The sequence below is a fragment of the Aspergillus lucknowensis genome (genome assembly GCF_044049455.1).
Source record: "Aspergillus lucknowensis strain CBS 449.75 chromosome Unknown BJX67scaffold_51, whole genome shotgun sequence".
NCBI classification, from domain to species: Eukaryota; Fungi; Ascomycota; class Eurotiomycetes; order Eurotiales; family Aspergillaceae; genus Aspergillus; species Aspergillus lucknowensis.
The window spans coordinates 133,933-159,565 of record NW_027263595.1 but is presented as its reverse complement, the minus strand read 5'-3'; the positions used below and the strand labels follow the sequence as shown (position 1 = coordinate 159,565).

Genomic DNA, 25,633 nt, shown 5'->3' with positions numbered 1-25,633 from the left:
CAGAGCAGAAAAAAGTCGCGGTGTCAACCCGATCAATCTCCGTAACACTCGATTGAACACATACTATCTCAGAATGCCCCTTACGACAAGTCAAAAGAAGAGGAAGGTCCTCGACGGCTTTCAGGGCAAGACCGGCCGGCCGAGCAAGAAATTCAGGAAGCAGCGCGAATACCACAGCAGCTCCGACGAGGCAGACGACACCGACGAACCGACCGACTTCAATGCAGTCAACCTTGCGGATTCCGACGAGGAGGCAGAAGAAGTGACCACGAGAAATTCAACACAGACGAAGACGAAAAAACTTGAATCTACAAAAGATGCTCCGAGCGACGACGAAGAAGAGCAATCAAGAAATAATGCCTCCTCCGATGCGGATGATGGCGACGACGGCGACGACGACGACGATGATGATGATTCAGATTCCGACGGTTCTGTACCAACGGGCTCAATAGGCCAAAGATCAGTTCCAAAGCGCAATGACCCCGCCGCCTTTTCAACTTCTATATCAAAAATTCTTGCAACGAAACTGCCAACCTCAGCCCGCGCAGACCCCGTCCTATCACGCAGTCAGATCGTCACACAAACCAGCACCCAGCTGGCGGAAGAGAAGCTCGACAACCAGGCGCGCGCGAAGCTACGCGCGGAGAAGAAAGAGGAACTTGATCGGGGGCGTGTTCGTGATGTTCTTGGTATTGAGCTTGGCCAGGCGGGTGCAGTCGCAGAGGAGGAGAAGCGCCTCCGCAAGATCGCCCAACGTGGAGTTGTAAAGCTCTTTAACGCCGTCCGAGCAGCACAAGTTCGTGGGGAGGAGGCTGCTAGGGAAGAGAGGAAGAAAGGAACTGTTGGAATGGGCGAGCGAGAAAAGACAGTCAATCAGGTTAGCAAGCAGGGGTTTTTGGAATTGATCAGTGGGAAGAAAAGGAAGCCTCTCAATATCGAGGAGGCTTAGCGCTTTTATTACGATCATTTGCACCAGACCAGGTCATATCCACGGCGTTGGGGTACTATCGGGTTAAAAGTTATGTACAGCCTTGCTTGACCACCTGCTTGTTCTTATCAGATATTGGAATAGAGATGGGAATACCCTAGGTAGATTATATTTACACCATGGTCCGAATATTGCTGTATATTCTCACTCATATCATACATACTTCTCCGGGGCTCTTCATTTATTTCTTTGATTGAAAGTCACTTGCCTGCATGTTCCGCGTCATTGAGGGAAGTCGAACCACCAGCCCATCCAGGTCTTTGTTCATCACCACCTGGCACCCCAGCCGCGATGTTTCTGTCAATCCAAATGCCAAATCCAGCATGTCATTCTCGTCGTCTGAAGGCTCCTCCATCTTATCAAACATATCCGGGTCCTCCACAATAACATGGCACGTAGAACAGGCACACGAGCCACCACAAGCACCTATGCAAATACATGGTCAGTACAAGCTGGAACAATGGAGGGAAGAGATTGCTAACCTTCCATCTCCAAGTCATTAGCCTGCGCGATATCTAGCAGGTTGTCTCCCTCCGACACTTGGAAGTCGTACTTTTCGCCGTCCTTATCAATAAACGATACATTGAGTCTGACAATTAGCGCCTTTCTGAGTGACCAACATTGAGGGGAATAAGTTGCTTGACTCACTCCTCTCCAGGCTTTGGGGGTGTGATATGGCCATGCTGCACCCGTGCTGTGGCGGAGAAGCTCCGCGGTGTCCCGACTTGCCTCCAGATCTGTTGCTTTGCTGTCCGATATGTGATCATCGGCGTCCGACTGGAGCGAGAGGCGCGGGAGAATCGCGAGGAATAGCTGAGGAACCGGGCTGGCTGCGAGCCAGAAATGCGCTCTGCGGCGACTGCATGCCGCAGAAAATTCAGACTGACGGCCTTCCAGAAAGACATTGAAGAGGGAAGAATAGAGGAAGAAACACAACGAGAGAGGTGAGCAGGGTCTTTTTGTGTCAGTGCAGATCGGGACTCGAAAAGCAAAAAATGGCAAGTCGGAGAAGGCGGCAACGTCGGACTTTTCAATCGGCTTCACGTTTTCCTCTCTTCTTCCTTCGACTATCGTGTCCCCCTCTCCAACTACCGCCATACAACTCCTATTAATAGTCTTCAACCCTCAGTATGTCCTCTTGCGACGGACCAAACCCCCTCCGTCCATACTACATCCCAACCTCGATCGGCCTCGACCAGGACGCCTCGTTCTCCTCGCCTCCCAACGCCTCCTCTGCCCAGGTCTTCGGGGGCTCTGCGCGCGACCTGCTCCCCGACCTGGACTATTCCGACTATCTTGATAGCTCACCTTCGGTTGCTGGCTGGATCCGGGATGCTTTAGACCGCGCGCTCTGGCGCTACACCAATGTCCTAACGTCACAGCCCTTCGACGTCGCAAAGACGATATTGCAAGCATATGTCGTCCCAGACGATTCTAGAGAGGGCCAATTCCCAAGGGGCGGACAGCAACGTTCTGATTGGGATAGCCGAACTGATTCTTACGATGATATGGGCTCCGATGGGGATGAAGAACATGTGGGTGCTTCCGCGACGATAAGGGGAGGTCGGCTAACCAGCGTTGTTAGGATTTGTCTTCCGATGATGAGAGCAGCTACTTCACCTCTACAGTGCCCACGGTCACATCTCCGTCTGTTCGACGGGGTAGGAAAGCCCCTCGCCATCGAATTACCGACCGCACCGGCTATATCGCGCCTTCGTCATCCAAATCCAGTTCCCGCCATGCATTGACAATCAAGAACCCCTCATCGCTAATGGAAGTGCTGTCTCAGCTCTGGAGTACAAGCGGTCCGACCTCTCCCTGGAAGACAACCAATGCGACTTTCATTTACTCATTGCTCCTTCCCACGCTGAACACATTCATCCGCAGTCTTCTGGCCGCAATTGTCGGGTTGCCGGAGGACGACGTCACCCCAGCCGTGGCGAGCGACATTCTCACGTCCACTTCTCCTGTCGCGACTTTAGTCCTCTCGTTTATCTCCACCTCGTTGTCGGCCATGCTTCTATCCCCTATTGACACCGCGCGCACATATCTCATACTCACGCCTGTTACTCACGGCCCTCGCTCTCTACTCCGAGCTATTCGCCAGCTCCCAGCGCCCAACTACACTATACCCCCGCACTTAGTCCCTATCACCGTTCTTCACTCCAGCCTACCGAACCTAATTACATCCAGCACCCCGCTATTCCTAAAATCATACCTCTCCCTTGACCCCGTCCTGCACCCATCTACCTGGAACCTATTTACCTTCATCGGATCCGGCATCGAGCTGGCCGTACGATTCCCGCTAGAGACGGTCCTTCGCCGCGCACAGATCGCCACCTTCACATCACCAAGTATACGACAAAGCTGTGCCGACCCCCTCCGCGCCACAACAGCAGATGCAGCTGCCCAAGCTGCAGAAATCGAGACAATTGTCCCAACACCGCGAACATATCGCGGCGTTATCGGGACAATGTGGAGCATCGTCTACGAGGAAGGCATCCAGCCCGCTCCGGAAGCCCAAACTGCACACGAACTCTTGGGTAAGCCCGTTTCGCACCGGAAGCGTCAGGGTCAAGGCATCCACGGCCTCTACCGGGGCTGGAGAATTGGCATGTGGGGAATTGCCGGATATTGGGGCACCAGTCTCCTCGGAAGTATTGCGGGAGGTTCAGACGACGGTTCTATGCCTAGTGGCGGTCGATTTTGACGCCCCTTGGTTCATCTTTTGGCTGACCTCTTTCGCCATATGCCCTTCTTCCTTCTCCCTACACCTCTCCTTCCTTCCTTAATTGTAATACCACTAACGCTGTGATGGAATATACCCACTATATCCAGCCCTGCATACAGGGTTTCTCTGTCGGGGAGTATAGGCGTTCCCTTTCATTGTCCTGCTGGCATACCCCTCTGTCACGATCTTTGTACGCATACTTTGGCCAGATTTTGTACATCTCTACTCCCGACCGAGTTTAATTACAAGTCATCAGCACTCTGCTTTAATGGATCAGCAATGCTTCGGAAGAAAGGCCAATTTATCACGGTTTACGCAGAAAACTGTTTACGCTTCGTTTCATTGTCTTTTCGTCTAAGAATCTGCGATACGCGAGAAGGAATCATAGTAGAGCGAAACCGTATTAAACAACATAGTTTCTGTTCCCCAGATTCATCTATAAGTATCCACAAGGCCATAAGTCCTCGGATGTACCCAACGTAGAAGATACTAGTAGTAAGATCAGGACCAAGACCAATGAGTGACATCAAGATCAAAATAGAAACAGAAAGCTCCCAGAACCCAGAACGCCGTCATACACCCGTCTAATCATAGCAATATGTGTCGCGTAACAAACAAACCCCCGGTCCATCCCATGCCTGTACGAACCCCCCTTAATAGTTCATTTTGTTTGTTCCACACCCTTTCCTGTCACAGTTGATGGTGATTTCTTTTGAACTGGAAATTCCCGCCTAGTCCATTATGTGGCGATTTTTGTATAGTACAAACTCAGACGTGAGTGGGTCAGGTTTGGGTATCATGAATAAAAAAGAGAAAAGATGATGACGAAGGCAATGAAGCTGTGGCGGGTGAAGGAGATCGCTAATTGTCCGCGAACCGTCGGTCAAAGTAGCGGAGAACGCCCATGACGCTCGCGGCCTCAACTTCCATTGCGGCGCGGGAGGCGGCAGGGTTGCTGACGTCTTTGGGATTGGGAAGGGTGTGGAGCTTCGGCAACCAGGTGGAGAGTTCGTCACTGGCACGAGAGAAGTTCGGGTGCCGAGAAAGGGTCGTGAAGGCATCGGCGCAGGAGAGTGTAAGTGGTGAGGGAGTTGTGGCAGGTTCTGCATATGTTACACCCCGACGCGACGCGGGGGCGCGAGTCTGGCAGCATCCCCCATCGGAACCTTTTCCACCGCAGCATCCAGTTGGGGTGCCGCTGGCAGACCGGGAGGCTGCAAGAGTCTTGCAGAACAGGGTTCGGCGAGGATCCGAGAGGCATTGAGCGCATGTTCCCGGCCCATTTGCACAAGGATTGGTTGCTTGAGTGATGGACGGTAGGGTCACTTCAGAGCGCGCGTCGCTCTCAGAAGGAGGGGGTGTGAACTGCGAGATGTTTTGAATTGGTGCTAGCCGATTGTTTTCGGATGTGGCTCCCCGTCGACGTTGATCCTCTTGTGCTGCCATTTCCGCGCAGATGCAGGGAGTTCCATCCTGACAGAACCCACAGGGATCAACAGGCGGGGAGGATACATGGTCAGTGGTGTCTTCGTGGCGAGGAGCAGCAAAACGGGAAGTGAAGTCGATCTCCATCTCCTCTGGCTCCGGCTTTATCTTTGGCTCAGAGTCCTGCGCCATACTGCTTGGCCGAATCGGGTCCTTCATCTCGATGCCTGGCATTGCAAAAGCATCCTCGATGCACTGACAATGTGTCGTAGAACAGCTGCTACAACCCAACGGGACCCCCTCCTGTTCGGGTTGGCTACTTCCTGATAGATTTCTTTCATGGCCTCCGCGCGAACCGCTCGCCTCTGGAGGCGGCACAGGCACTCTCTCTGCAGTAGAAATATTCTTGTCCGGCAAAGAGGAGCGAAACTCCTTCACCAGTGTTTCTCTCGCAGCGCGCTCGACAGAGACCTGCTTCTCCAAGGCATGGCACCGGTCACGCCACCACGACATTTCATTCCGGCATTGCTCAACCTCCCTCGAGAGGTTTGCGATCTGTTCTTTGAACGTAGCGACGTGGACTTCGTGATCATCCTCAATGCACTTAATCTGGTCCTCGAGTTCGTTTACGCGGGCCGCTCGGCGTTCTCGAAATGCTCTCTGGGCAGCGCGATTCTGGGCCTTGCGTTTCGTAGGAGGCGTGTCTGTGGCTGGTTTGCGACCGGGTTTAGGGCGTGGGGGAACCACCCATTCTTTGGACGTGACGGATCCGGGTGTGCCCGGTCCGGGTGACGGTGACACTGTGGGCTTGGCGACCAACGCGGGGGCCAAGGGAGCAGCTGAAGTCGGAACGATAGCGAGCGCTGGCTGAGCAGCCATTATGTTGGGGAGTACCCTTTTCACTCAGAAAAGCCTGAGGAAAAATTAGCTGAGAAATAATTGGGTCATAATGGGGGAGGACGAACGGCAGGCTGTGGTGTTGCAGGAATTACCACTTCGGCCGGAAGAGCGGAAGTGCGTCGTTCGGCAGAAGGAAGCAAAAGAGAAGGAAAGAGGAGTATTAGATAGGATTATGCCGTGTAGAAAGGCTCTGTCATCAATAAAATGAGTGAATCATTGAGGTGGGAGAAGAAGGCGAAGAGGAGAGGATGGTCGAGGAAAGAGAAGAGAGGTGGAGGTTTGGTTTTCTGAAGAGGGACACTTGACTTCGGGAGGGGAGAAAAGTCGATCGGATCAGATTAGATTATCGCTCCATCCGACCTCGGAGCGAGTCGTTGACTCGACCGGTGGGACATGAAAGCAGAATACACGCAATCCATTCGCTTGAATAGGGCTAGCCGCGTCCAAGGCGAGCTTCCCTCTTTCTATCTGGTTGCAGCTTTGGAGGCGCCCTCAATTTCCATGTTTCGGGCTGAGTGTCATCAACGATCTCAGCATCCACGCATCTCTTTCTAACTGAGTTAACCGAGGAGAAGATAAGCAGAAAGCTTAAGCAAATCAATTTGGTATCACATGAAGATGAGCTTTGAGGGGTTCAAAATCCCTTCTGCCAACGCCATTTTTCGGGACCGGGCTTCCCTCGTCGTCTGATCTTATCTGATCCCGCTTTTCCCCTTTTGGGCATCCCGAGCAATGGTAACGGGGAGGGGACTCCTAGAGAGGACACGATGGAAATTCCTTTTCTTTTAGTAATAACTCAGTAATCCAGGCTTTTCGTCTCCCTTGTCGTAGCCTGAGCCCAAACGTTGTGGTTCAACGCTACTGTGTCGGCCACCGATAAACGGAAGAATCGACTCGGAACCATGTCGCCGAAGTCGAGGGTTGGGTGCTTGCGTCACTTTATACCGTTGACGGGATTTAGTGAGTCCACCGCTCATTGACTCTTCGAGTCGTTTGTACAGGTCTTCCTGTCGGATATATAAACACAACGTACTCGTTCCGGTCGTGTCGCACAGAGGTGAATTATGGTAGGATCGCGGGATTTCTCTACGGCCACCGTCAAGAGGGAGAGCATTACCCACTCGTGATAGGCATTTCAAAAAAGTCCTGACCAATTACTCTCAATAGGATGACCGTCCCTGCATAATCTGTGTTCTGACAACGCTGCAAGGTCCATAAGTCTCGGTTTCGAACAAAATTTCTGCTTATCATGGATTCCTCTATTTATCAAGGAATTTCATTGCAATATGTATATCCAACTGTTCACCTAGACTACGTGCTTCGTTAGAACAGAAACCCACGCCTCGAGATGTGGGGTGTCTTATTTATCCCCTTGCTCCCTCTCCCTTACAGTCGACTCTCAAAACAAGGGAACTCATCAATAGCATCCCAGATTTTCTCATTGGCTTCATTCTTTGAATTGTACATTGGAAATCTTGAATTCTTCAAGCCGCGTGGCTAGCATGAAGCATTTTCATCGCTTTCTTCGTCACAACCATGCCAGAGAGGGACCAAAACAACAATCTTCAGCCCACGGTCAGGGTCAGTATTCTCATAAGTTATTATCATTCTCAGCAGAGACATTCTCCCTAAAATATGTATGGCCAATATTTCGTCAACGTATCTAATTTCCGGCCATTCTTGCCAGAGTCATGAGGGACTCGCCTTCCTGGGCTCACGCGTTTATCCTTGGCGATGGTCAAGATAATTCTATCAATTTTATCCGTTCGGCTTCTCTATTTTATTGAACAATCTTCTGGAAGATGCTCATCCTTTGTCTTTGTCTACTGTTTCTAGTCCTGCCAGAGGTATATTCTCAACCACCACCAAATGTGTCGCAAACTCTGGTTCCACGCGCGGAGCCACTGAGTGTCTTCGCTCATTTTATAGTAAGAATCCAAGATACAAAATTCACTTGTTTGCGCGAGAAACTAATATACCCAGGTTGGAATCGCAGGACATATGTCGCGAGCTGAGTGGGAGCGCGACATCACCGAAGCACAGAAGGCTCATATCGATGGATTTGCCCTGAACATCGCGCCCCAAGACGACTATACCGATCGCGTCCTGCATACTGCGTACGAAGCAGCTGAGAAAATCGGAAACTTTTCGCTGTTCATCTCGTTCGATTACGAATCTGGAGGACCGTGGCCGCCAGACCGAGTCATCAGCACGATCAATACCTTCAAGAACAGAGAGGCCCAGTACCTCTACAATGGAAAACCGTTGGTATCCACCTTTGAAGGTGTTGAAAGCTCTGGCGACTGGCTGTATATAAAGAGTGCCACAGGTTGTATGTTCATACCGGACTGGACGAGTCTCGCGCCGTCGGGTCTACACACCGTTTATGACACCATTGACGGTGCTTTTAGCTGGGATGCTTGGCCGGTTGGGGCACGGGAGAAGAACACCTCGAGCGATGAGGCGTGGATTGAGGCACTTGCCGGCAAGCCATATATGATGGGTGTTTCTCCATGGTTTTACACGAATTTGCCTCAGTGGAAGAAGAATTGGCTTTGGCGTGGAGACGACCTGTGGCATTATCGCTGGCAACAGGTAATTGACCTGCAGCCGGCCCTAGTTCAGGTATGTCTGATCGCTGCCGGAGGAGCAGCTTCTGATAAAATTTGCAGATTCTCAGCTGGAATGACTACGGGGAGACGCACTATATCGGCCCAATCCATGAACAGGGAATCCCAGACGGAGCGTCGCGGTATGTGGAGGGATACCCCCATGACGCGTGGCGCACATTTCTTCCCTATTACATCGATGCCTATCGCCGACGAAACGCGATGAATCGAGAGGGGTTGTCTCATCCAAGCATGGCGACCTCGTATGCGCCAAAACGTCCCCTGTTGTACGAAGACAAGATTGTGTACTGGTACCGACTCAATCCCAGTAACTCTGGAAGCCCCGATGGAACAACAGGAAACAATCCAAATATGGGCCAGCCGGAGCTCAAACCTGGAGAAGTCTCGCAAGATCGAGTGTTTGTCAGTGTGCTTGTGATGGAACCAAGCCATGTGCATGTTCGAATCGGGAATGCAGCGCCTATAATCCTCCTGGCGAAGGGGGTCGGACTGAATCACTACTCGGTGCCCTTCAATGGACAGTTGGGAGCAGTGAGATTTGCAATTGTGCGAGAAGGGAGGGAAATTGAGACGGCGATTGGGCCTGCAATAACGGAGAATTGTACAGAAGGCATTGTGAATTGGAATGCATTTGTTGGATCAAGTGAGACAACTTAGATCTTGAGAGAAGCAAATGCAACCTTGGAAATTGGCAATTTTGGCTGGAGTTGTCGCAACGCCAGCCACCTGGACGCACTGGAGTTGATAAGCGCCGCCAGGGTTTCTCCGCATGACTCCAGGTCCGCCTTTGTCTCATCTCCAACTTCCCCTCTCCTTCATTCTTAAGTCTGTCCTTCGCTTCAAATTTCACGCCTGCCTGTATATAGCTACTTTGGCTCGCATTCCCGTCGCACAATGACCAAGAAGAGTGTTGTGGACAGCCAGTCCAGCCTGGCTTATCGCCCGTATGGGCAGCTGCCTGAGACCCTCCACCTCCACTACCAGCCTCCGACTTCGATTCCAATTCCTTCCACGCCTCCTGCCCCCAAGCCGAGAGCAGCGTCTATCAATCCTGAGGACTATTCGCAGGCGTACTGCGATTTTATGACCAACCACCCCACCATATTCCATGCTGTCGACGGTTTCGCCAAGCAACTCGAGGGCGAGGGATACGAGTACTTGTCTGAGAGGGAACTATGGGCTTCGAGGCTGAGGCGTGGAGGCAAATACTACACCACGCGGAATGGAAGTGCCCTTATCGCGTTTTCCGTCGGTCACGAGTACAAAAGTGGGAACGGTATCGCCATCATCGCCGGCCACATTGACGCCCTCACCGCTAAACTGAAGCCCGTCTCCAAACTCCCTACCAAGTCCGGTTACGCGCAGCTGGCGGTTGCTCCCTATGCCGGCGCTCTGAATAAGACATGGTGGGACCGTGATCTGTCCATCGGTGGACGGGTTCTCGTCCGCAACGCCAGCTCAGGCCAAGTCGAGTCCAAGTTAGTCAAACTTGACTGGCCGATTGCCCGTATTCCTACGCTGGCCGAGCATTTCGGCGCGCCCGCCCAGGGCCCCTTCAACAAGGAGACTCAGATGGTTCCTATCATTGGGGTTGACAACTCGGATCTCTTCGGGTCTGCGGACAACCCCGCCAACGCAGCCGAGGATGGCATCGAAGCAGGCACCTTCGCCGCCAACCAACCCGCTCGACTCGTCAAGGTGATCTCCAAAGAGTTGGACATCACGGACTACAGCAGTATCCTCAACTGGGAGCTCGAGCTCTACGACAGCCAGCCCGCCCGCCTCGGCGGTGTGGACAAGGACCTCATCTTTGCTGGTCGCATCGATGACAAACTCTGCTGCTACGCGGCCCAGGAAGCCCTCATTGCCTCGTCGGACGACACTTCTCCCTCATCCATAAAGCTGGTCGGGTACTTCGATGACGAAGAAATCGGCAGTCTTCTCCGCCAAGGTGCCCGCTCCAATTTCATGTCCAGCGTTATCGAACGCATTGCTCAGTCCTTTGCGTCAAACTACGGGCCCGACCTCCTCGCCCAAACCGTCGCAAACAGCTTCCTTATCTCCTCGGACGTCATCCACGCCGTCAACCCTAATTTCCTGAATGTGGCCCTAGAGAACCACTCCCCCCGCCTCAACGTCGGCGTTACGGTCTCTGCCGACTCAAACGGCCATATGACTACCGACAGTGTCAGTACCGGGTTCATCCAGCGTGTTGCGGACCGCGTCGGCTCGAAGCTGCAGGTCTTCCAGATCCGGAACGACTCGCGCAGTGGCGGGACGATCGGGCCGATGACAAGTGCCCGGATCGGGCTAAGATCTATTGATGTTGGTATTCCGCAATTGAGTATGCACAGTATTCGGGCGACGACAGGGCGTCTGGATCCCGGTCTCGGTGTTAAGTTGTTCAAGGGGTTCTTTGATTACTTTGAGGAAGTGGATAAGGAGTTTGCCGATTTTTAGACTCTGCAAACCGCATTGGTCTGGCTTCGCTTTGAATGTTTGAGTAGACTAAGACACGAGTCTTGCACAGGTTCATATGAATGAACGTTGCTTGTACCTACCGAATAGAAATACACAATGGACATGCATATCAACATCTTGCCCCCATGAATAGCGTTTCACCTATTTAATCCATCTCCCAATGCTCCATAGACTTGGTATTGGATACGCCTGATTAATCGAATTTCGGATATAGTGCTGAGAAGGAAAACAAATATAGACATGAAGGAATCCTAATCGACAGAAGCAAAAGGGAATATAAAGGATTGAGACAGAAACCCCAAACTTCCATACCTCCTACCAACGTGGTAGGAAGAGATCCCCCTCTAGCCGCCTGCGAATATCACCCGCCATCGTAAACGAAAGTAAAAAGGCTAGAAGGAGAAGAAGTAAAAACTTTACTTCCCTTCGCCGCAATCCTCACCCTTTAGGCTGGGGTCTGCGGCCTTCGAAGAAGAAGAGGAAGATGAATCCTCCTCGACCTCGGTCTGAACAACAACAGCATCCTTCCCCTCCCTCAAATCCTCCTCAACGACTTGAATATCTTCGTCGTTACCTCCCTCCAAAGCCCTCGTCCTAGCCTCCGCAATGGGATTCTTAGGTACCCGCTCCTCTTCCTCGGCGTCGCCCACGTAAACCCTCGCCTGTGTCCCGGAAACACCATACGAACTCCTCATCGCCGCCCACCTCTCCGCATCGCCCTCGCAACTCCCATACTCCAAGTCATCGATATGTGTCGTTATCGTCGTGGAGACACCCATGCCGCCCATTGCAGCAATACCCCAGTATGCCGGTGGGCTGATATCATGGACATGGCTCTGGCCTTGGTTGCGGGAAGAGCCGGGCTTGGATTTGGCGTTGTGGTGCTGGTGGTGGTGCCGGCTGGCTGTGAGCGAGGAGAGAAGTTGTGGGATTATGCGGGAGACGAGGGGGCGGAGGGTGGGGAGGCAGGCGCAGATTATGCCGACGTTGCATTCTATGGAGGACCAGGCAGCTGCGCCGACGTTGTCGTCTTTTTGCGTTCCAGTGTGTTGTTAGTCGGCGCCATCTTCAATTTTCCATTTTTGAATATGTAAGGGTCAGGTCAGGAGGAGAGGGACGTACAAGTTGGATCTGAAGACTCGGAGATCTTTTTCAGCGAGACAAGGCGGCAGATGCTGGTTACGCAGACACTAGAATGGTGCTAGATTAGCCGGTTTGCTGGGGTCAGGGTGAGGAGGAGAAGAGACGGTTATGACATACAATCCGCCGAGAGCAAAGATCGATATGAGAGCGATCCTTTGCTTCCTTGGCAGCTCGAGGGTAGCGAGGGCTGGAATGGGGATAATCAAGATAGCGAGGTCCGTAGCGATATGCATGGACGCGTTGGAAAACCATAGTCCTTTCGAGCTGAGACAAGATCCGGGAATCGAATGGTCCCAAAACCGAGCCACGGGAATGCAGTTCAGAAAGGCGCTCAGCACAGCCCAGGACCCGTAAGTCGCGAGTATTCCTATCATGATCCAGCAAGTATTGCGCATGCCTCGGGATGGAAAGACGCGGAAGTATTGCATGAGGATGGAAGCCTTTGCACAGAGCAAGGCGGCGTTATAGAAAGGGATTGTAATCCAGAATGCCTATGTCGTGTATTAGAAGTAATGGACAAGCGCATGTAGGGTGATGAGCGTTACCTTCATCTGCTTTAAGAGTATTGGCTTGGGGATGTCGTCGAAGTGCATCCCCATGCCGTTGAGCGCTTCGACTATAAAGAATGACATGAACACAAATGAAAATATCTGCATTTATAGTCAATAACCTGGACACGGTGATTCCCTTGTGGTTGTATACCAGAGCAATCACTACCATCCAGTCGTTCGCCTCGATTCGCTTGATCAGCTTCGTTCGAGTATATACTCGAGCTAGAACAAAAATAGTCGCGAGGCTTGTGAAAACAATGCTAACCACCAAGCTCTGAATCCCACGGGGAGAAAGATAGGACGCCTTCTCCTCTGTGCGAGGATAGAGCCGATCAATGTGAAGCGTTGTCATAGCTGCATCCGAGATCCAACGAGCAATCGAGCCTCCGAATCAATAGAAGTGAGCCTTCGAGTAGGTCGTAAATTCGTCGGTGGGAAACTTGATGATCTAAACCAGCATATTAAATGCGTCTGCGAGAGTTACAGTAAAGGAATGGCGAGTCAGAGTACAGAGACGCATCCGAGACAGCTGACAGGAAACGAACGGCGAGCCTGGGTGCAGCTGGGTGGATGGCGCATAACAGTCCCCTGCAGAAGAGATCTAGATATAGTTCAGTCGGCGAACAGGCCACCAGGGTGGCAGAGGAGTGGGTCCATGCGCTATGATACTCCAGTCAAGCTAGACGATGCGAGATGGATGTGAACGAGAGGACTACATCGCCGTTGCATGCAAGGGAAAAGTGATAAGCATATGATATAAAGGGACCACAGCGAGTTACCAACCAACATCGGCCCGAGATTGGCCAAGCATGGTAATACCGCAGTTCAGAGTTTGGCATGGCTGCCCCGGTGAGGTAGATGACTTTCCGGAAGCAGAGCTCTAGTGCGAAATTTCGAGATGGGCAAAGTCCAGAAGCCAGCGTTAGCCTGCTGCCACTGCCAGAGAAACAGCCTCGCCAGTGGGCAGAAGAGTAGTGGGGAAATAGAGGCCCAGGATCAGCGAGATATCAAAACCTTATTGTATGCACGGACAGAGACCGAGATGTGAAGTACGTGTGGTTTGAGCGTCCCATCCAGACTGCATGCATCCATCGTAAACCCCATCCGCTGCTCGGGTTGATGTCCTGAAGAAATCTTGCAGGGATCCGCAGACTACGTTTCTTTCTCACTCTGTCGTTCCTGAAACCTCCGTTGGCGAGGCATGAAACAGGAAAGCGACTGGCAGCGGGTTTGGCCGGCCGAGTTGATGTCTTGAATCTGTTGGGCAGGAAACCGGAAAAGCCCAGGGAACAGAGTAGCCCATTATGGAAATCCAGCGTAAGGGAGGCAGTCTATCTCGTCCCTTTTGACTCGACTCCGCAGAAGACGCGATAAAATCGAGACTCCGCGTCATGTCAAGGCCGGCAAGATCTGTTCGAAGATCGGACCTGTCACTTTGTCCTTCCTGCCCTCAGGATTCGTTAACAAGCACAGAGCCCGGAGCCACCATAGCTAACGGGCATGTAGGGCCAATAAGGACCTTTCAGTCATCGAGTCATGTTTCTTCCAATGTTGATTCAGCAATTATTTGCTCAGCGGCGGATTTTGACTCGCCGTTGGAAGAAAAGAGTGGATATGTCATATCACATCCCCTCGTACAAGCCTATGGGGAGAAATGAAAGACCCCAGGGGGGAACCGTCTAATAATTGAGAGCACGGTCTCATGCGATCCATTATTGACTGTTAAAAATTCTTCGAGGTACATGGCATGACGTCCGCTTCCCTTCTTGTCCTTGTGAGAGATATCAAAGATACTTGCTTGGGGAGATAGTCGAGATAGTTCGGGCAAATATATAGGCTGATCGTTTCCTACGCTGAGCGATGGACTGGGGGTATTTGGGCGAGTTCTGGCACTTCTGACTCGAGTCCCGCACCTTGTGTTCACTCCGCCCTGGGACATATCATCGCAAACGGTTAGACACGTCTGGTTAGTGACCAAGTGAGAAACTATGCTGCTATACCCATGAATCACATCAACTTTGGACGACAGCTGTCGGCCCATTAGCGAGAGCATGACTCGGTGGAGGAGGAAATCTTGGGTCGGATGGACCAAGGGGCAGGAGGTCAAGATCTGAGTTTGCATCTGTCGCGGAAAAGTAACGCCGTCGCTGGAGGTGTCATTGGAAGAGAGTTTGGCAAGCATAAATTTGACGACAACACCGCCTCCGTGAAAGCAGGACGAGCCCCTTTGGCACATCAAGAGAAAAATAAAAACAGCGGCGCTTCATCGGCACCTCTGAGGAGAGACGGTGCCGATAAGATAAGGATAACGCACAGACCAACTAAAAAATCAAGCGGATCCCCAAGCGCACCACAAGCAGCGAAATCTCACCACTGCGCCGCACGTTATTTGCTGCAGAATCTACACTTATTACCCCAGGGATCCAGGCAATTTAACTGTCCATCGTCTTGCCCAATATGGCAGACCCTACCACCACGAAACCCGTCCACACGATAGTCCTCGACGCGGGTCCGATCCTGAAGAACAACCCCCCGCTTTCTACTCTCCTGGCGCAATGCGAAGAACTTGTTATCACACCCTCGGTGCTTGGTGAGATCCGGGATCCCGATGCGCGCCAACGAGTCCAAACTCTCTACCTCCCGTTTCTGAAGCAGCGAACCCCGTCCCCAAAAAGCGTTAGTGTGTTGAGCGAGTTTGCAAGAAAGACCGGCGACAGGGCAGTGCTGAGTAGGACTGATCTTGAGGTCTTGGCTATTGCGTACGAGATTGAATGTGAGAGGAATGGTGGAGATTGGAGGTTGCGAAGCGTCCCCGGGCAGAAGCAGGTGAATGGTAAGCCTCCTGTGAAGGTGGCGGAGGAGAGGGTGGGAGAGGAGGCTCGGGAGGCCGCAAACGCCGATGAAAACACGACATTAGAGGATATCTCTGAGGGGTTGAAATCTACAACGCTTGAAACCGGAGAGCAGGAGCAAAATAACGAAGGTTCCGCAGAGGCGGATGTTGAGGGAGTGGAAAATGGCGAGGCGGATTTGCCCACTTCCGAGGATCCCCAGGACAAAACCGAAGCTGACGGTAAGGAAGACGGAGCTGCCTCTGAATCAGACGGTGAGGAGTGGATTACACCATCAAACCTGAAGAAGCGTCAGGCTCGCGACGAAGCCGGTTCGGCAACCGCTACGCCGGAACCCAAAGTGATGCAAGTCGCTACGATGACGACTGATTTTGCGGTTAGTACGCCCTTATCACCATGTTTATCTCGATAACTGACGATTAGGGGGTAGTGTCAAAACGTCTTACTCCAAATGAACCTCAACCTCCTCTCTACAACTACTCTACAAAGAATCAAGCATCTGAAGTCATTCGTGAAGCGGTGCCATGCCTGCTTCTCGACTACCAAAGACATGAACAAGCAGTTCTGCCCGCGATGTGGTGGAGATACACTCACTCGTGTATCATGCACAACCGACGCCAATGGGCAGTTCAAGATGCACTTGAAAAAGAACATGCAGTGGAATAACCGAGGAAACCGATATAGTGTCCCCAAACCTGTTCACGGCAGTGCCAACGGGAAGTGGCAGGGCGGTGGAGGCAAAGGAGGCTGGGGAACTCAGCTGATCCTTACTGAAGACCAAAAGGAGTATACTAGAGCTACAGCTGAGCAGAACCGAAGGCTCCGGAAGGAACGCGACTTGATGGATGAGGATTACCTTCCTGGTATTCTGACCGGAGAGAGGAGTAAGCAGACTGGACGTCCGAGGGTTGGTGCTGGAAGGCATGTGAACTCGAGAAAGCGATGAGTGTTTCGTTCGCCTTTGCATGACATGGGATTGGAGTTTCTGGTGCACAAAAGTCAAGATGGGTTTTCAGCCCCCGTTATGGATTTACGACATGGTTAGATGATAATGTTTGGTAGATGTAGGCATGAGGAAACGAACAATTAGAGCCCTTTCCAAGGGGTGCATTATTCGTATACCGCGCAGGTGCCGCTGCCTCCGGCAGATATTACCTTCAATCAGATCATTGATATTGGACAAAACAGGGCCGAATCCTCTTGTTGTCTGAATCCTTGTAACACCATTCGCCAGCAAATGAATCCATATCATCTTTTAATATTACTTGGACAATTCTCTCTCATTTTGCACTTATAATTGAGCGGCTTCCTTGTCTGGAATATTAGAGGTTAGAGCTTGTTCGAGTCACGCCAGGTATATCATGCACCATACCATGCTGCTGGGTGAGCAGGAGACCGTATCTCTTTTTCAGTGTAACACGATGCCTATATATCAGACGCCGTCATTAGCACCATGCGTAAGACAGGGGCCGTCTCATCGTCTTCATCCGCGGGGATAGATCCTACCGAGAGTACTTGTCATCGGGAGAAAAGCGAGCGGGATGAGCGCTCTTTGTGACCTCGCCGGCAGGAGTGACCTTCTTCAAGGTGTAGACCCGATTCCCCTCCGCGTCCAACGTGTACTATTCAAGCTTCTCAGCACCAGGACGTGAACGGTGTAAAAAGCAATCGGAGGATTTAACTCCGTGGGTGAGATTTGAGATCTGCGATAACGAACATACCATAAGATGCATCCTAGAGAATTTTGTTAGCAATCTGTGGTTTAAAGCATCGTCGTGAATGAATGGACTCACTTGAAGAGTAGTTCTATGATAAGTCGCGAGAATCGAAGTCGAAATCAAGACTTTTGCCTTACGAGGACTTCGCGATTCGAAGCAGGAAATTTTTGGATGGAGGAGAGGTGCACGGACCACGATGATTGCGCTGAGTCATCTTGTTCCTTTTTAACCACGCCGCGGCCTCATTTTTTTGCTTCCACGACCCACAAACAAAAGAAAGCAATGAGGACGACACCAGGGACAGAGGAAGAGGGATGAAGTGCTGGATTCCCGACATGACACTTGATGAAGTGTTTGTTTCACATTACTAACCGCCTCGATTCACCTTCCAATCCCGTCCTTCCTCCACCGTCCTCTTTATTCCGCCGGGCTTGATACCCAACTCCAGAGCTTTTCTGGTAAGCCTTAGCCTAGAACTACCCTGGGCTCGAAAGAAGTGTTCGCTATGCTCCAGTGATGACTCCTTCAAAAGCTAAGGCAACAGCAACCTTGATTTCTAGCTGTTGTCGATGATCGCTTGTATTAGACTACAACGGTATCTGAGGAACACAACAGCAGCACTTCTTTTGAACCCGGGTGTTATTGCCTTGCAGCGAAGAGCTTGCTGATCTTCGTCCTGTAGTAGATACTGAAGAATTCCAATTGAGCAATATCCAATATGGCATCGCAACCCCCATACACTAGTCCTTCCCCTGCTCAGGAAGCAGATGTCTCCAGCAAGACGTGGCTACCTAAACGCCGAGGACCAGACTATAGACACATTCATCGCTTCCCTCTCCCTCTCCAAGTCCACCACCCTCTTCCGCCTCTAATCCCGCATAACCCACTTTCCGTCATAAGTGTGCTACTATCGTACCTTACGTACTATATTACAACACCTCACAATGATACCTACTCCGCATATTTCGATTCCAATACTTCGTCGGTTCATATCACTGATGAGATGACGGTTCGTGCGCTATGGGACATGGGCTTTTTCGGAAAAGGAAGTCTCAGTCGAAGTGAGCCTACCTGGCTGGATCAGGAAAAGAAGCGGAGGGGACTTCTTGGTGGCGTTACAAGCGAAGAGCTCACTCGCCAACGGAGGGCCGAGCGCCGGGAGCTGAAGCTTCAGAGAGCAAGGTCAGAGAAGCTGATTATAGAGCAAAGGCTTCAGGCGGAAGCGGCCGCAAGAGAAGGTCATACATCTTCAGGCACTGAGTCCGCCCCGACATCATCAATTCCTGGTGTCATCAATGGCACTGCTTTAACTCCAGAGAAGTTTTCTGTAACAAAAGCGAGAGAGGCCAGGTTCCTCGAAGCGCAGAAATTGGCTGAACGAGAGAGGGAGGCTAGCAGCAAAACCGTTAGCTTCTCTCCCACAGGCGACGGCAAAGTCCCTACGCTTGAATCGCTGGAACATTCGATTGCCGATGGACACGATTCGAACGAAGAAACGACGATAACGAATGAAGAACATCTCCAGCTCTCCAATGAGGAAGCATTTTTCCTTGTCTACGGACTGGGTACCTTGCATATCTTCGACCACGATCAAAAATCCGTGCTGTCTCCCGATTCCTTACTCAGACTATTCTGTCACCATTCGTACTCGCCACCCCGGGAGCCATCAATGGATTTGAAGCCGGATGACCCCTTCCTTGTTTCTTACGTCGTGTATCACCATTTTCGTTCCCTAGGGTGGGTCGTGCGCTCCGGTGTAAAGTTCGGAGTCGACTATATGATTTACAACCGCGGTCCAGTTTTCGCCCATGCCGAGTTCGCAGTTGTTGTCATTCCATCTTATGATCATCGCTACTGGTCCGAAACAGAAGAGCGCAAGGCTGAGTGCGCCAGTAAACAGGCCCATAGCTGGTGGTGGCTCCACTGCATCAACCGTGTCCAGGCGCAGGTGAAGAAGACTCTTGTCGTTTGCTATGTGGAGATTCCGCCGCCATCCCAGGACCTGCAGTCTGCATCGGCTAGCCGCATGGATATCGGAGCGTTGCTTACTCGCTATAGGGTGAGGGAACTTATCATCAGGCGCTGGATACCGAATCGTTCTCGGGACTGATTCGGAAGAATCTGTACAGAGTTGGATCCTTTGGGTGCGAGCCACCTCAGGAGTCAGGACTGAGTAATTGAATGTAACTTTATTGCCGAGTCAGTCACGATCTAGAATCTCGGCACCCATCCGCAATCTAATGCAAACCCCGAAGCGAGACTGTTATAAACAGCCTCGCACATCTGGCACTCCTTCAAAGCATGCTCTCAGTCATCATCTGCCCGAACTCGAAGGCCTTTTGATGGCCAGATTTATGCCTAAACCCGAAGTGGTAATATTACTTTCACGTGATTGACGCGTTTCGCGTTTTTAGATTTGGCCACCCAGACGTGAGGGTTTCGATTCCAGTGAAGGCTGAATACTTGTGACGTTCTGCGAAGCTCCCGCAGTGAGGAAAACGTTCGCAGAAAATGCAGCCAGGTATCCGGCTTTTGTCGGGACCTGTGGGATGAAAACAACGATGGAAACCCAGGACGACAGCATCGATATCGCGAGGCTGCAACGCGTCGCGCTGGGATTAGTGAGTCTTACAGGTTAATTCTGGCAGCGATCCTTGCACTAACCTCCGCCAATCCTTCGTTTCAGGAATCTGCCGCTTCTCAACCTTTCTTCAAGGAGCCCAGAATCGTTGAGGAATCCCCTCAAGGCCGTCATGATCTGGTGCCTCTTCCGCACCCGGACGACCCTGCCGTGATATTCGGTCCCCAGGACGGTCCGCGTGAGGCCCTTTTGTATGGAGCTTCTCCAGGTGGACAATACAATACCACGGGGTCATTGAATCGCAATCGGCACCACCTCATGCAAAGGACATCACCTTCCTCCTCCGTACCACAAACTCCGAAAATGGGATCTGCTGGTACGCTCCCTTCGGACACTCAGGTCGTTTCCCAGTCGTTATTTGATGAGATCATACGACAGAACAAAGAATCCAGCAAGGATGGACCTGATAGTAACGTCATCCATCGAGCGACTCCCCTGACGCTACACGTAGGTGATAGCGGTCATATCGACTTGCTTGCAGGTTTTGATGGGACCAACGCTCACGCGCCCAATACGGACGAAAACGACGATCAGAGCAGCTCCAAGCTGAGCGAATCCTCTCCTCTCACCTATCAGCCTAACCTATTTCCCGAGTCTCAACGATTCGTGGCGAAGACTCCCACGACAGCCACCGAGCAACCCCGTGTCGAGGCCGTGTCTACTGTATCTCCTCTCGTCTCCCGGAATCCCCTTGCGCCGGACCTTGAGTCGGACAGCGGCGTTATGGCCTTGAGTCAGGTGTTCAAGGCAACCCAAGCGCCTTCCTCTCCTCTTGTCAACGGACTACAGTCAGATTTCATGTCGGATAAGCCTTCGCCGAATATTCCCATACAGCATCGCCCTCGAGCTCCTTTTCTTTCATCTCCGTTTAATACTATTTCGGCCACTTTTCCGCGCGATTCGTCAGAAATCCAGCTGAATTATGTCACGAAGAATGAGTCGCAAGCGAACAGGCAGGAGAGAATGACGCGCTCGGCTGATCATATTTACTCGGAAGACCAGAGTGACAGCGAGTTCGATAAGGTGCCTAGTTTCATTGAACGTTCGCGGCGTCGAAACATGATTGATCAGGAGGCAGCACCACAACTTGCCGCCGTTAGCGCTCATGCGAGGCCAGGTAGTCGCCGAGACATGAGGACAGGATTATCCGGAGCTCCAGAACGCCGAGACTCTACCGATGGTTCTACAGTTGTTATCTCAGGAGAATCGCGTAGACCCACCCCGGAATCACACGCCGTGGGAATGAGTGAAGAAGAGACTGAACAGGAAGAGGAACTACCGGAGCCTGTTGCTCGATCTCACCCACCCAATTCGTCAACCGAAGAGGACAAGGAAAACTGCAACGATCCATCTATGCTTGGCTTGTCACATACGGCAAGCGCCCACGACCGGCTTTCGCAAGCTCTCTCCTTCCATGAAAGTCCACCAGCTGTCAGGAACCCCCATCAAGCGCTTCCAACCGCGCACCCCCATCCGCGAAGCCAGGATCTTGACGGTGGGGCAGCCAATACAATCAGGTCTTCGCCGATTACAGTCGTCAAAGATTCTCAGTGGTCGCCTGGGCGAAATGATGAGGAGCAGGGCGAACAGCAAATTGCCGAAAGCCCAAGTAGTCACAGCCAAACTCAACCTGGCGCTCGAATTCAAACAGTGATCCAAGAGCGAGGAACCTCATCCCCGACGAGGCAGCTTCCTCTCCAGCCCCCAACACAAGGATCTCAACATTACATCGCTCCATCTCATGGCCCTTCCGCTTCCGCTATATCTCGTCCTGGATGGGAATCCAAGAGCTCTGCCAGGTCTTCGAATCTTTCTCGAGACGGCACTCCAAGTCAGCAGGCTAGTAATACTCTCTCCAATAACCCTCTCGCCCCCGATCATATGGAGGACGGAAGCAGAGCCCCGACATTTGACCCTCGGAGTAAGTCGTCTTCGATGCCCTCTCGCGTCGCCGAGACACCCGTACATCAGCGACAGAGGAGTTCGCACGACCTACCTACATTCGCTACAATCCCAGAGACGAGCCCAAACAACATGAATCACGAAGGGTGGATGAGCGACTCGAACAACGAGATTGCTGATCAAGAGGACGATGACCTACCTCCTCTTCACCCGAGCGCATTTGGGCGAGCCAGCCAGTCGCGGCCCGTTGTGACCGACACTTCATCCCCCAACAAACCTCTTCTTAACTCGAAGATTCTCTCAAGCCCAAGCGGGAGGCAGCGCAGAGCTCTAACAGAGATAGCAGCCGATGCGTCACCGCAAGTTGGAGGTGCAACATTCGATGTCAATATCAACATCCTATCGGCTGATGACCAGGAATTCAGGTCTGCCGTTGCAATGTCCCCGATTCCAGTGCACAAAAAACGACGCGGTAACGATGGGCGAAATATTCCTGCGTCTGATCCGATTGTCCCGGTCACCCCTCGTCAGCCCAGTCAACAACTAATTCCTCCCCAGGAAGAAGGTCCCACGGCAGCGCCGTCACTAGGGCCAACAGAAGCAGAAACGAGGCGTCAAACCACTTTCCAAGGGCGAGCAAAACCGCAAAAAAGAGTCAGATCCATTTGGGATACAGAAGATTCTCCGAAGTTCCGAGTATCCAATAAAGAACGGTCCAAAATCTTTGCCCGCTCTCAGGCCCGAGAACAGCAACCATCACAGACTACGCAATCATCACAGACCGCACAACCCTCACGGGCACGGGAACATAAACAGAAAGGAATCTCGAGTCCAGGACCTATTCACACGGATGATGTGGCTGACCCTGATCCGGCTCCCGTGGCGCCGACTAGCGAACCTGTCGTTGAAGAGAATCTTAGGGATGAATACCGACAACCCTCCATGGCAGGCGCTCCAATAGCGCCTAAGCAGGTCCTCGCGCCTTGGAGGGGCCAAAAGAGAGCTTATTACCCGGCAACGTACATTGGGAAGCCTTTTGGAACTACGCAGGATCAGTACCTAGTCAAATTTGAAGACAGTGCCCCGGTTGAAGTCCCGACAGGCACAGTGAAGAAGCTCGAACTGCGAATCGGCGATGCAGTTAAGGTGGATATGCCAAAGGTGCCGAAGGTCACTCACATTATCAGGGGGTTTGCCGACAAGCTCAATGCAGATGAACTGTCAAGCGAAATGGCCAAGGGAGTTATACCAGTTACAGACATCTATGGGTATTCGACTCTTTTATTGGGCCCAAAGCAACGGAGGAGCCTTCCGAATGGGGGACTTGCCGACCCAGAGAATGTTATCAAAGTTCCCATCTCCCGGATATACCTGGATACTATACTGTGGAATCAACTCAAAGATCGGCCCTTCACTTATAGTTCAGGATCCGGAAGCTCCGAAAGTCGGCTCCAGACCCCTTCAGACCGGCATTCCACGCCGATATCCCCTAGCACGCGATTATCTCGCAGTTTCTATCTTCCGAATGGCCTGTTTTCTGGGATGGTATTCGCAGTATCCTACGGGGATAAGAGTGATGCCAAATACCGCATTACGAAGATGATATTAGAGAATGACGGACGCATTCTGGAAGATGGCTTCAACGAGCTTTTTGAGCTGCCATTAAACACCCCAGTTGCAAAACCAGTCAAATCCCCATCACCAGGACCAACTGGGTTAAACTTCAATCTTCGTCTCAGGCGTGGAGCCGAAGAGGTTGGGTTTGCATGTTTGATTGCAGACAAACACTCCCGTCGTCCAAAGTATATGCAAGCCCTGGCTCTTAACCTCCCATGTTTATCAGACCGCTGGATCGAAGATTGCGTCGCAAACGGTCAGGTCCTCGACTGGGAGATGTATCTGCTCCCTGCGGGCGAGTCATCCTACCTCAATGGAGCAACAAAGTCGAGAATACTCGCTCCGTATCCAGCTACCAAGGCAAAGCTGTCGGAAACTGTCGCAGTGCGGCCCAACCTTTTGAATGGGCAATCAGTCCTCCTCATTACAGGACGCAATGGCAAAACCGACGAGGAAAGAAGGAAAGCGTACATCTTCCTCACCTACGCTCTAGGTGCGTCGAGGATTGAGCGTGTCCCTGATATCAAATCAGCCCGTGCTGTTCTCAACCAGGCGCGGACTGGGCAGGAAGCAAACGGCTGGGACTGGGTCTATATTGATGACGATGACAAAGTCACAAAGGCGGCCGCTGCCGGAAACTCACTCCCGTCGAACAAGCGGAGGAAATCCAAACTGACGGAGCCCTTCAATGGGGATGATCTTGGTTTGGGCAACAATGTTCGAGTTGTGGGTAATGAGTTCGTCTGCCAAAGCCTGATTCTAGGCCGGTTAGTTGATTGATGATCATGTTGATGTATACATGTCCCTGGTTGAGTTGTTATCCATCTATCTCCGCCACCTGATGTTGAACCGTTGGGAGATATGTTGAAGAAATTTATACACTTTTGATGGCACAATATACCCTTTGGTTTTTGCATAGCAAATTGACTCTTCTATAATGATGTTGAGCTTGGTTTTAGCAAATTCTTGTGCCATTGCTACTTCAAGATGTGTGGAAGAGTTGAAACTATATTAAACAGTCCCTACCACACAATATTTTCCTATTGTACAGATAACACCAGTCCAAAGCTTGTATCAACTATTTATGCGGGCCAAGTTCTTCGTTTCATCGCTTTGCTTTCTTCGACGCCTTCTTCTTATTCTTCAAGCTCTTCAACTGAGCAGCCCGCTGAGCTTTTGCCTGTCTCTTCCGCCATGCCAGCCACCGATCTCTCCGATCATATGGAGCAGCAGTAATCCCCGCCTTCTCAGCAGCGCGGCCAATCTGCCAATTCGCTTCACGCCACATATACCCAGGACGCAGCTGCTTCCCAGCCCCGGCATCAACGGCCGCCACGCTCCCAACCATTGACCCCGTCTCCTCACCCACAACAACCGTCAGGTCTGGCTGTACCTCCTCAACTGGAGCCTCTGGTAATCTCGGCACAGCAACACGATTCAACCTGCGGCGCGTCGGCGCGTTCCGAGGCGTCGGCAACTTTCCTTCCTTCTCAAAGACAACCCCGATGTATTTCCTGTCTGGGTGGCGCTCCGGATCAAGGTAGTATCGCACGTATCCGGCTTGGGCGGCATAGATGGTATGGTCCCTGCCCATCGCGCAGTTCTCACCGGGGAACCATTTTGTACCGCGTTGGCGGAAGATTATGCAGCCTGGCACGACGTATTCGCCGCCTGTGCGTTTTGCGCCGAGGCGTTTTCCAGCCGGATCGCGAGAATGTTTGTTTGCGGCTCCCTGGGCGGAGTGGGAGGCGTGTCGGATTTGGGAGAAGGAGAGGAGAGGGTTGAGGACAATTGGTGGTTGTGTTGATTGGATTGCGGAGGTCGTTCGTGGGAGGAGGGATTGCGACGTTGGTAGTTGTGGGAGAGAGCGGGTTACCGGTGTTGTTGACCGGATAATTGCTCCTCGTAGAGCCCTGAGAGGGGTTAGGAGCCTTGGTTGAAGCATGATTGTGTGGTGTGTTCCTTGACTGCCTTCCGGAGGTTCAGGTGAAGGGATTCGGAGCGACTTTTTCTTGCGGATGGAAAGTCTTGGCGTTAGTCACGTGCAAGGCACC

At 51.9% G+C, this 25,633-nt stretch overlaps 10 protein-coding genes across 10 annotated transcripts; 5 read left to right on the top strand and 5 right to left on the bottom strand.

Annotated features, from left to right (window-relative positions):
- The first annotated feature begins 50 nt into the window (after window positions 1-50).
- On the top strand, window positions 51-1,059 carry BJX67DRAFT_260636 (rRNA-processing protein RRP15). Its single transcript, XM_071026322.1, has one exon. The coding sequence runs from the start codon at window positions 74-76 to the stop codon at window positions 947-949; it is 876 nt and encodes a 291-aa protein (XP_070882481.1). The 5' UTR covers window positions 51-73; the 3' UTR covers window positions 950-1,059.
- BJX67DRAFT_260635 (ferredoxin family 2Fe-2S iron-sulfur cluster binding protein) lies at window positions 1,060-2,006 on the bottom strand. The gene is made up of 3 exons (XM_071026321.1): window positions 1,637-2,006; window positions 1,471-1,577; window positions 1,060-1,414 (listed from the first exon to the last, which is right to left on the bottom strand). The coding sequence occupies exons 1-3, from the start codon at window positions 1,891-1,893 to the stop codon at window positions 1,170-1,172; spliced, it is 609 nt and encodes a 202-aa protein (XP_070882480.1). The 5' UTR covers window positions 1,894-2,006; the 3' UTR covers window positions 1,060-1,169.
- A 112-nt stretch (window positions 2,007-2,118) lies between these two features.
- BJX67DRAFT_374544 (mitofusin complex protein UGO1) lies at window positions 2,119-3,698 on the top strand (the record flags this gene model as incomplete). The annotated part of the gene is made up of 2 exons (XM_071031564.1): window positions 2,119-2,523; window positions 2,574-3,698. The coding sequence occupies 2 exons, from the start codon at window positions 2,119-2,121 to the stop codon at window positions 3,696-3,698; spliced, it is 1,530 nt and encodes a 509-aa protein (XP_070882479.1).
- A 715-nt stretch (window positions 3,699-4,413) lies between these two features.
- hapX (bZIP transcription factor HapX) lies at window positions 4,414-6,071 on the bottom strand. The gene has a single exon (XM_071026323.1). The coding sequence runs from the start codon at window positions 6,021-6,023 to the stop codon at window positions 4,581-4,583; it is 1,443 nt and encodes a 480-aa protein (XP_070882478.1). The 5' UTR covers window positions 6,024-6,071; the 3' UTR covers window positions 4,414-4,580.
- Window positions 6,072-7,546: 1,475 nt separating this feature from the next.
- On the top strand, window positions 7,547-11,134 carry BJX67DRAFT_374542 (glycosyl hydrolase family 71-domain-containing protein; the record flags this gene model as incomplete). Its single annotated transcript, XM_071031563.1, has 5 exons — window positions 7,547-7,625; window positions 7,881-7,972; window positions 8,028-8,669; window positions 8,717-9,307; window positions 9,581-11,134. 5 exons carry the CDS (start codon window positions 7,547-7,549, stop codon window positions 11,132-11,134), a joined length of 2,958 nt encoding a protein of 985 aa, XP_070882477.1.
- A 173-nt stretch (window positions 11,135-11,307) lies between these two features.
- Window positions 11,308-13,362, bottom strand: BJX67DRAFT_260617 (uncharacterized protein). Its single transcript, XM_071026320.1, has 5 exons — window positions 13,001-13,362; window positions 12,844-12,948; window positions 12,416-12,789; window positions 12,278-12,345; window positions 11,308-12,185 (listed from the first exon to the last, which is right to left on the bottom strand). The coding sequence occupies exons 1-5, from the start codon at window positions 13,199-13,201 to the stop codon at window positions 11,572-11,574; spliced, it is 1,362 nt and encodes a 453-aa protein (XP_070882476.1). The 5' UTR covers window positions 13,202-13,362; the 3' UTR covers window positions 11,308-11,571.
- A 1,855-nt stretch (window positions 13,363-15,217) lies between these two features.
- BJX67DRAFT_260549 (rRNA-binding endoribonuclease) lies at window positions 15,218-17,017 on the top strand. The gene is made up of 2 exons (XM_071026319.1): window positions 15,218-16,077; window positions 16,132-17,017. The coding sequence occupies exons 1-2, from the start codon at window positions 15,307-15,309 to the stop codon at window positions 16,645-16,647; spliced, it is 1,287 nt and encodes a 428-aa protein (XP_070882475.1). The 5' UTR covers window positions 15,218-15,306; the 3' UTR covers window positions 16,648-17,017.
- On the bottom strand, window positions 16,941-17,937 carry BJX67DRAFT_260503 (H/ACA ribonucleoprotein complex subunit NOP10). The gene is made up of 5 exons (XM_071026318.1): window positions 17,495-17,937; window positions 17,423-17,435; window positions 17,208-17,323; window positions 17,074-17,126; window positions 16,941-17,015 (listed from the first exon to the last, which is right to left on the bottom strand). Exons 2-5 carry the CDS (start codon window positions 17,432-17,434, stop codon window positions 16,993-16,995), a joined length of 204 nt encoding a protein of 67 aa, XP_070882474.1. The 5' UTR covers window position 17,435; window positions 17,495-17,937; the 3' UTR covers window positions 16,941-16,992.
- A 200-nt stretch (window positions 17,938-18,137) lies between these two features.
- On the top strand, window positions 18,138-24,517 carry BJX67DRAFT_390622 (uncharacterized protein; the record flags this gene model as incomplete). The annotated part of the gene is made up of 3 exons (XM_071034654.1): window positions 18,138-19,478; window positions 19,993-20,040; window positions 20,154-24,517. The coding sequence occupies 3 exons, from the start codon at window positions 18,138-18,140 to the stop codon at window positions 24,357-24,359; spliced, it is 5,595 nt and encodes a 1,864-aa protein (XP_070882473.1). The 3' UTR covers window positions 24,360-24,517.
- Window positions 24,518-24,532: 15 nt separating this feature from the next.
- On the bottom strand, window positions 24,533-25,630 carry BJX67DRAFT_363718 (mitochondrial 54S ribosomal protein bL27m). The gene has a single exon (XM_071030110.1). It carries the CDS (start codon window positions 25,522-25,524, stop codon window positions 24,685-24,687), a length of 840 nt encoding a protein of 279 aa, XP_070882472.1. The 5' UTR covers window positions 25,525-25,630; the 3' UTR covers window positions 24,533-24,684.
- Between the last annotated feature and the right edge of the window lie 3 nt (window positions 25,631-25,633).